This window comes from Argentina anserina, chromosome 6, assembly GCF_933775445.1.
Source record: "Argentina anserina chromosome 6, drPotAnse1.1, whole genome shotgun sequence".
In the NCBI taxonomy this organism is placed as follows: domain Eukaryota; kingdom Viridiplantae; phylum Streptophyta; class Magnoliopsida; order Rosales; family Rosaceae; genus Argentina; species Argentina anserina.
This window is the reverse complement of record NC_065877.1, coordinates 21,492,007-21,502,460: the sequence shown is the minus strand read 5'-3', so window position 1 is coordinate 21,502,460 and position 10,454 is coordinate 21,492,007. Positions and strand designations below refer to the sequence as shown.

Below are 10,454 nucleotides of genomic sequence, written 5' to 3'. Positions count from 1 at the left end.
AATTACCATATAGACATCTCACACACACACACGTGTGTATATATATATATATATATATATATATATATATATTGCCCGCACACACACACACACACATATATATATATCTATATATTTCAAGCATACTTTGTATATATCGTATTTTTTTTATTACTTTTTAAAAGCATTTTGAAAAAAATAAATGATATAAAAAAACTAAAAATTTTTTTATAATAATTTAGAGCCATATATGGCCCTAAAACATTTTCCATTTGAATATATGACTCAACAAGCGCGCATACACTAATATCTCAAAAACACAAGTGGATTTCCGTAAAACATGATTTTATTGAAATTCCTATATGAAAACTGTGGATTTTTTTAATTTTTTTGGAAAACAGAAAATAAATTTATTTCGATGAATCTGAAGAGTATTATTGTTCTATTTAGAAATTGAACATGCTGTTCACACTTTACTTGTACAATCAGTATCAGTTCTAGTACAAGCCCTGTCCTCCATCCCGGCCATCGTATCATACAATGGCTTATTCAACGTCTCCGGCAGATAAAATGCAAACACTCCCCCGGCAATCCCACATGCCGCAAACACTGCAAATGGTAAACCGCCACCCAAAACCACCACGATCGGCGCAAGAATAGCTCCCATTTGCGCCGCCTGTGTTGCACAACCAAGAGCCGCATTCCTAACCACGGTAGGAAACAACTCAGTTGTGTAAATAAACAACAGATTGTAAGTCCCCGCCATTCCAAATATCCCCAAAATCCCACACACCGTTCTCACAACCTTCCAGATCCCAACGCTCTTCATCAAGCTCCCAACAAAGCAGAAAACCCCACTAAACCAGAGTGTCCCAATGGCCAGTGGCTTCCTTCCGTACTTATCGAGTAATATTGCCGTGATAGCATATGCTGGCATTTCTGCAACCGCATTGAGCAGCACGTTGAGGTAGAGGTTGGTGTCGAGGTTGACAACGTTCAAGCTCAAGCCGTAGTACACAATTGAACACAAGAAGTTTATGACAACCGCTAGAATCAGCCGAGTTCTAGTCATCGGCGACTTGATCACATCAATGACGGAACCACTTATGGCTTCTTTGTCATTGGAGCTCAAGTATGTCTCACTGTGATCATCTGTATCGTTTACTTCTTCATCTAGGGTTAGAACAACTCCACTGGGGAGGTGATTTCCATTCGACTTGGCAATGGCACTCATGAGTTTCGTGGCCTCGTTTACTTTGCCTCGTACAAGGTACCACCTTGGAGACTCCGAGAGGAAGGGAAGGACTGCGACGAGGAAAAGGAAGGAGGGGATCGAGGAGGCAATGTAGAGTTCTCGCCATGATGGGTAGATGTAAGCTATGCCTGCAAGTAGTGCGATGCCGGTTGAGAAGAAGTAGAACGTGGACATTCCTGCAGTCCCGCGCTTTGTGGGACCAACAGGTTCAGTCGCGAGGACAAAAGCGCAGAGGCCGACGCCGCCGGTGCTGAAGCCAGTGAGGAGACGGAGGAGGACGTAGCTCCAATAGTTAGGGGAGAATGCCGTTAAGCAACCAAAGATGGTATTCAATAAGCAGACTGCAGTTAAGGAACCTTTTCTTCCAAGGAATGAGTCTGCAAGATGCCCAAAAACTCCAGCACCTACAAATTTACGTACTTATGCTACATTACTTTTATTGGTGAATATCATAGGAAATGCTTTCACACATAACAAAATCGTTGAAGAGATGCAGCTCAATGTCACTACCCATATGTTGGTGCCATGGTCAGGGTGGAATAATTGTCTACATCTTTCATTCTGATCGTACATTCTTTTAAGATATTAGATCCAACACTTCGGACAATTTTTATTTATAATATCAAATGTTATAATGATTAATGAGCAATTAAAAGAGTAGAACAGTGATGAATGGCATAGGTTTTCTTCACTAGATCGATCACCCTCGCGTGTATTTGGTACAAGGTAAAATGTAATTAGTTAATACAAAATTTAACAGGCTGAGAAAGCGACAATATAGTCATGTTGCAGTCGCGTACGTACTAGTAAGAAATGTATGCTAGAATTATTCTGGATGAAAATCATGAATACTCAATTATATATCATGAGCAAGTTTATATGGTTAGTGGCATGCCTTGATCGAGAACCGTGTGACATCCTTTCTTCCTCTCGAAGAAGTCGGAGTTTCATAGCTCAAAGATGACCAAGCATGCCATGTCTAGTTGAACTAATTGATAGCTACTGTTAAGCCAATGAGTTGGGGGCACACAGACAAACACATTTTTTCTGAAGATAAGGAAAACGGTGATGCATGTTACATATATAGTACGTACACGTATCGATATTCATCACTGTCCAAAGAAATAGAAGAGAAAATGAAAACCAGAAAAGGGATGAAATGATTAAAAGGTTCATAACCGCATCGATGCTGATCTGAGAAGCATATGCTGTTATTAAAGTGTCGAAAGAAAAAACAGAAAGAGGAACAATACTCCTTTACAGGTAACTAAAGAAGCTAGCTGCTGGTCCTGGACATGCTTAGTCTAGTTTTGGAAAAGGAAATGAGCTACGTACATCATGATTCATGAGCAGCATCGTAAGCTAGCTTATGGTATGGTGGTTTAGTCTGTTTTAATAAAAGGAAATAACCATCAACAACATCTATCAGTTTATTAAACCAAAGGAAATAATGGCAGTACGTAGCTAGAGAGACTTGGTCGTTGCAACTAATCGACAACATATACAAGTTTTAACCCTGATATAATCAAACTTGGTCGAGAGAGACTTGGTCGTTGCAACTAATCGACTCGATCATTTATCCGTAAGATTATATATATGATGATCATGCACTACATGTTCAATGGAGAGAAGAACACGTGAGAGCTTAGATAAGCTTAAGGAAGGTTCCTCACATCACAATGCGGGAAGCAGACTTCAGCAGCAAAGACAACGACAAAGCCATGCTTTGTTGCTTTTATAGTTTAAAAATCTGGGCTTATCTTTTGCCAAAAGCACCCGCATAGATTGACCTTTAGCCATGCTTTATAGTTTTTATATATACTCCACATCTCCGGCTATTTTTACCCGCAACTCAAATTGCTTTTTTCTTCTGACAAATATATTCATTTTGAAGATACTCCTGCTGGTTTTAGTGCTTTAAATCATTTCATTATTTTTAGGATACCCTCCGACTTTCGGGGCTTGGTTTCATCAGTTTGGAGGCCAAATGACTCGATTATTAATCTGAGTGTAGAGAGTACGTACTACGTAGTTGGCTTCTACTATGAAGCTAGAGATGTGAACTAGGCGTGACGCCCAAAAATCTAAATAATTAGTTTCATTGAACTAATTATATGATTATTCAAATTTCTTATTCGGTTCATTATATTTGAATATACTCATGAAGAATTGTCTACAATTGTTCTCATGATGACGTGTTGTGTTCAAGAATTTGAAAAAATATGGAAAAATGCACATACACAATTTTTTTTAGAGGAGTACGTTTGATCTGTACTGCATGCATGTAGGGAGGGTGTGGTACTATGGTAGTATTAAAAAATGAAAATGTTTTAGCGTCATAATATGACGTCAGATCTGGCGCCGTAATCCCACGTGACACGCCACGTCACTTTGTCATGTCAGCAATTACAATAATCACAAAATGTTATTTTTGAATAAAAATCTAATCTTATGTTAATCCAACGACCCTAAATTATTATAAAAAATTTAAAATTCCTTTTTATATCATTGTTTTCAAAATGCTTTCAAAATGTAATAAAAATACGATATCTATAAAATATGCTTGAAATATATAAATATATATATATATATATGTATGTGTGTATGGGTGATATATATATATATAGTCCCTATCCAGAGTGAAGCTTCACTCTGAAATTACAGAGTGAAGTTCTAATTTTGGCACACTTTTCGGTCAAATTTTTTCACCATAAGCGATTCAATATTTAGGTATGATATACAAGATAATCTATACAAAATTTCATCTGATTAAGATATCGTTAAGGTATTAAAATTAGATTAAATCAATGAATGAATTAAAACTGTTCAACGTGAACCGTTCGTGTAAATCCCAATTTTGAAAGCTCAAACCATTGTCAAATTGGATGAAATTTTGTAGAGATGATCTTGAATAGCATACATAAATATTGAATCACTTATGGTGAAAACATTTGACCGAAAAGTGTGCCAAAATTGGAACTTCACTCTGTAATTTCAGAGTGAAGCTTCACTCTGGATAGAGACTGTATAAATATATATATATATATATGTGTGTGTGGAGTGCTTATATGAATTGTATTAATTAATTAGAAACATTAATTAATCATAAATGTAAATTAATTAAATAAGAAAGTCATGAATCTTGGCATATTTGTCACTAGAAAGATTACCATAGACATAATTGTATTAAATATGTTATTAATTAAGATATGTATACTCTAGGAAAAATAACATTTGGTACCTTACATATCCCCTTAAATTGATTATACCCTAACAAAAGAATATTCCCTTTCAGAAAAAAAAAAACTAAAAAAATCTTACCAAAAATTTCATCTAATTATAAATGTTGTAGGTAACTTACATCGTCTGAAATTTAAAGATAAATATTATATATATATTTTGGGTGTGCACACACATATTTTCAAGCATATTTTCGTAAATTGTATTTTAAAAGCATTATTGTGATGAAAAAATAAGAAATGATAAAAAGAAAAAAAAATACTTTTATAATAATTTAGAACCGTTTGATTAACAAGAATGTGATTGTATTTTTATTTAAATAGACCTTTTTTATATAATAATTTTTTATGTGAAAATGTGACGTGTCACACAGCATTGCAGTGCTGAATGGTGGCGTCCTAGCACTCCTCATAAAAAAACCATATTGGTAAATGAGAATTCAGAACTCCATGTGATTTGTAATTGAAAATATAAGCTACTACATGAGTACATTACTCATCTCATCCCTAAAGATTCTCCCTCTATTGATCAGTAATTAAAAGAAGGAAAAAAATTACCTCTAACCTTAATTCAAAACGCCATCGTAAAATATGAATTTTAATGACCATATAGGCATTAGCGTGGACATACAACATGTAGTGACAAAAAATTAATTATAGCATCTCATTAAGGACGTGTAATAAAATGAGTGTAAACCCCCCAAAATAACCAGTAACCAGGAAACAAATCAGTGATTATGTTTTTTTAATCATAACCTTAAGGGATCGCAATATAAGGTTGTCATATTCGAAAGCTAACTAGGCTAGTCTATAATGATCAGTACAAATTTGATAACAATCATAGAGAGCTAATGCAGTTGTTTTGGTGTTATCCGCATTACTAGCCAATAGTAAAATATGGTTTAGAAAAATCTTTCTAAAGAGATATGGTCAAACTACATGCATCGCACCCACATCTCAATATTGTACCAGCCCATAGCTATATGCATGCCCTCACCCTCATCTTGGTTTTCGTTTTCTTGGTTAGATTAGACCTTAAAGTATATTCTATATATACTTGCTCATTGTCTTCATCCTCTCCCACATGAAAATACATCTTATCAGTTATCACTGCCAAGTCCAAAAACGCAACTCTTTTGTACTGTTGTGTCGTGCTAACTATGTTTATCTTATACCTCCTCACCCTCTAATACAATATTAACGGGTAATTAGAGTCTAATGCTTGGTTTCTTTGCATGAATATGAAGGGTTTTAGTTACTCGAGAGAAAACTAGAAAAGGAATATGAATGGCTGATGAATTTTCGGAAATACGAAATAATGACTGATTAACTAAAACAAGAGAAAGAGTAGGAAAAAACTGACCAATCATACAGCCGCCGAAGAACAAGGCCTGCGCCAACCCAACCTTATACTTCTCTTCACAAACAAGACCCCATTCCGCAACCGTCGAGCTTACCGGGCCGCCGAGCCACTCCCACGACCCCGGAGCGAAACCACAGACGCTCGGCGCGTTCGAGTCGCAGCCCGAATGACCATCCAGACACCTCCAGCTCGGTTCACGGTCGGCGAAGATCATGACCATGGTGTGAAACGCCTCGAGAGCCCAAGCCAAGCTGGTCAGCACGAAGTGCCAGCGCTGCCACGGCCCGAACTCGCCGCAATACTTTTGGAGCATGTCGTCGATGCATAGCTTCTCCTTTTGATTCTCCCCCGCGGATTTCTTTGGGGCAGGGATGATGAGGGGTTCCCGGATATCGGAGCTCCGGTCCCCTGAATCACAGGAAGTCATGTTATTTTTTTTTGTGAGGGCTTCAACTTCTTGGTTTGCACCGAAGTAATCGTTAATGCATTTCTTATAGGTGTTCCAGGAGGAGTGTACTGCTTCTTAAATGACACGTGGATGTATCTTATCCCTTGATTCGTTGGATCATAGATATTGACTAGGGTTGGATATTAGAGCTACGAAACAGGGTGGACCTCTTTTGAGATCGATAATTAATCGATGAGAGGTTCTGTTTTTGCTGCGGCTTTTTTTTTTCTTTCAATAACATCCATTTCAGTGTAAATCATGAGAAGATAGAGCGAGGAACATGCATGTAAAAAAAGTGTCGAACAAGTGAGAGAAAGAATGTGAAGGTTTGCCAGACGAGTATCGAATCATCTATTTCCCGCACTATCTGTTTGGCACTGCTTGCGTGGTAGAATGATAATTTTTGTGAGCGAGATCGAGCAATAATTGATACTTTTAGCGGGGGAAATAATTGATATATTGCCTAATTATATATAAAGCCAATTCATGACTTATATTATAAGGACACCAAAATATTTTTGCCCATTTAAGGACATTTTTTTACAAGGCCCAAAACTAAGAGAAGAATGATTCCTTAAATACCCTTATCAATTAGGCATGTCAATTTCGACACGACCCAATATCATGACTCGAAATCCGCACGAAATAAAACCAGTTGAACCCGTTCGATTAGAAAATGGGTCAGCGGTGGGTTAATCCACTATGACCCATTTAATAATCGGGTCAACCATGAGTCAACCCGTTAATATGAAATGAACCCGCATGAATTATTAATATAAAATCAAGCAAAATTATATATAAAATAAACATTTACATGACTAATTTAAGAAAGTAGCATAATCTATAATATGGTTTTAATAAGTCTTTACTCATTTTGAACTAGAATATAGGTAATAAGGTTGCATCCTTCCACTTCGGCTAATCTACTCTTTGTTCACATTCAGCTACAAAGAGGGGTTCAACACCATTTTTAAATATGATCTCATGTGCGACGAAATCAACAAAATATAATCAATGCATGTAGTAGTTGTGTTTTGAACCGAATGCTCACTAGTGTAGTTCACAGAGATTTCGTTGTTCTTTGGCATCAAACAAGGTTCCATAGCGTCCCACGGTAACACTTGAGTTGATTCATGGACATATCTGTAATCTGAGACAATTTCATACGATAGTGATTCATTGTTAATGACGCGTTGTGTCATGGTCATTCGCATCTTTCTAGGCTTTGAATCCTTAGAGGTTTTTTGGTCTCCCCCTCTTCTTGGGAGGAGCTGAGGCTGAAGCAGCTTAAAACCAGTTCATCATGGCGACATCATCACTAGGGACGCCGCAACACCACAGTGTACGGTGGTGACGCCGCCGGGCTTCGTCCCACTTCGGGGATGGCACCAACATTGCTAGGTCCAAGAGCTTGTCTTCCATGCCTGTATTTCGGGACATTTAACCATGCCGGTACATTTGCAGTGGGTATGTTCGATCGTCACTCTAGCAATATCTATAAAGTCGTCATGTATCGAATCCGCGACTTTCTAGAGGTTGATAATGTGTTGCACTTCTGACTCACTTTGAGCAGTGCTGGAATCATAATGAAATATAGTGGGGACACACCACGTCAATTCTTGACGTTCATTCGGAAAGATAACATTCACATCCCCCTAACAACGGGAAACATGTCTCATCAAAGTGACAATCTGCAAATCCTACAGTAAAGAGATCTCTGATGGTTGGTTCTATTTAGCGGATAATAGTTGGAGAATTATAGCCAACATAGATACCTAATCGTCTTTGAGGACTCATCTTAGTACGTAGTGCAGACCTAATAGGCACATAGACGACGCAACCAAATATGCGCAAGTGTGAAACATTGGTTTGTAACCAGTAACCATTTGATACACACTAAATGCTTGGTTAGTTGTAGGTTTTGAAACAAATAAGTGTCGCTAAATGCAGCACTGCATATCCCCACACAGAAACCGGTAGGTTAGTACCCATAACTAAAGCCCGATCAACAAGCTGAATATGCTTAATGGTAGCCTCTGTTAGACCGTTCTGAGAATGAACATGAGGAACATGATGTTTAATGTCAATCCCAATAGACATGCAGTAATCATCAAAAGTCTTGGTGGTGAATTCTCTAGCATTATCCAATCAAATAGATTTGATAGGATGGTTAGAATGGTGAGCCATAACTTTGATGATCTCAGCTAATAACTTGGCAAATACAAAATTTCTTATGGATAGAAAAGGCGTCAAATGCGTCGATGCATTAACCAATACCATAAAATATCTAAAAGGTCTGCATTCATGTTGAATAAGTCCACAAATGTCACCTTGAATACATTGTAAGAATGAAATGTTCTCAGTTGAAACCTTAGCAAATGAAGGACTTTCTTGAAATTTAACAAGAGAACTTGCAAAACGAGCGATGGGCATTAGAGATTGCTATAGAAGCATTGGAAGGCCCAGTTTGGCACAACTGTGTTGTGAGAAAAATTAATTTTGAAGTTGTTGTGAACATAATTATTTTTAAAGTTGCTGTGAGAGGAATCAACTGAGGTGTTTGATAAACTGTTTTAGAAATTGTTGTGAGACCAAAGAACAATTTGAGTATTTGGTAAGTTATATGCTTTAGAGTGATATAATTACTAAAGTGGTCATCAATGGACAATCATCTTCATTAATTTTTTTATGTACGTGGAAAACTTGGGTTTTCTGTAATTAGTTAGGTAAAACTCTTAGAACTATACAAAATAAATTCTCACTGTTGTTAAAGAGCAATACAAAAATATACAGTCAATTTTATAAGTCTATACGTCTTTGGATTTATTATTATTCCTTTGGTATATGTAGTTTCTATAAATTGTTGTAATATATTTACAAAAAAAAAAATAGGTTAACATATATCCATGTCAAACTCCATACGACACAATTCATCTTGACAAATAATCAACAGTGATAACATACGATAGTAATTTATAGAAGTTCATCAATTGATTACAAGAAATATGTTTCATGGTAAGAAGAAATCTTGCTCTGTTTTCCCTATAGGCATCTCCAAGCATGGAAACTCCACATCACCACTAGCCATCTATTATATATATAGGCTAGCAGATGGATCAAAGATAACTGTTATTTTGTTGTTTCCTGGAGTTCCAAGTTCCATTTTTAGTGAATTTCAAATATGTCAAAAGTGCTCATGTCTAGAATTGCATCACCCTATCCTTTGAACCATGTATCCTCTCCTGAAACCATTGCAACATGAGGGACCTTGAGCACAATCTATCCACATGTATAGAGATTTGTAATAAACATAAGAGAATCTTCATCGGTAATGTTAAAGCAAAAGTAGCAACCTCCATTTGACATGACAAAATTCATGTCGCATGGCCTAACTAAGACCAATGATTCTTCTTTTCTATAGATTGTATATATGATCAAATCAAACCTTTAAACATAACAATCACATATTAGAATTCTTGTATCAAGTTTCTTATGATCACAACATAGTATCTTTTAAGTTGAAAAAGATCAATATTTAACTATATACTATTTTTGAGTTAGGTCAGTGCACTATTGACCACATTGTAACTAGCTCATGCGAAATTACCAGGCTACTCTTGGTTTTGTGGTAATTGCGGTCTTGCCATTCCCATGATATAACAGTCGATGATCATGAACATGTGTCATAAAATTTTCCTCTCGCTCTTCACCGCATAGTTCTCCTGAAACGTTTATAGCAATCTTGGTTGCTTCCTCAAAAATTCATCGAAAACCTTTCTTAGGTTGGTTCTGGTATTTCGTCGGCGATCTAGAAAAAGACATCGAGGTAATAGGGCGACAAAAGAAGCGATCTTGCTCCGGGTATGTTCACATTTTATTTGATTCTAGTATTTGGTATAATTTTGTTCTCGAAGTTTTTTCTAGGGTTAAAAGTTCCACTAACAAGGACACACCCATTACATCAGTAAAGTGTATTAGGATTAAGTCTTCCTCTGGGTTTCAATTTGGTCACCCTTTGTTTTGTTGACATTTAGTTTGGAGCGGTAAGGGGTTGTGATGATTTACTTTCAATTGATATTTGAAACTCACTCTTAATTTTTGATTTGGGATTGTAATTTTTAAGGGTGGAATTGTCATCAGCGAGGTCGGGTGTGGATTGTGGAATTGATT

General features: G+C 36.7%; 1 protein-coding gene across 1 annotated transcript; it reads right to left on the bottom strand.

Moving 5' to 3' along the window:
- Nucleotides 1-375: 375 nt before the first annotated feature.
- On the bottom strand, nt 376-6,281 carry LOC126800391 (organic cation/carnitine transporter 4). Its single transcript, XM_050527757.1, has 2 exons — nt 5,837-6,281; nt 376-1,638 (listed from the first exon to the last, which is right to left on the bottom strand). Exons 1-2 carry the CDS (start codon nt 6,261-6,263, stop codon nt 446-448), a joined length of 1,620 nt encoding a protein of 539 aa, XP_050383714.1. The 5' UTR covers nt 6,264-6,281; the 3' UTR covers nt 376-445.
- Between the last annotated feature and the right edge of the window lie 4,173 nt (nt 6,282-10,454).

Excerpts from the sequence above, each read along its gene's own strand:
- LOC126800391 (XM_050527757.1), bottom strand. The coding sequence starts at position 6,263 with ATGACTTCCTGTGATTCAGGGGACCGGAGCTCCGATATCCGGGAACCC. Across the intron at positions 1,639-5,836 it reads CTTCGGCGGCTGTATGATTG|GTGCTGGAGTTTTTGGGCAT; the intron begins GTCAGTTTTTTC and ends GTAAATTTGTAG.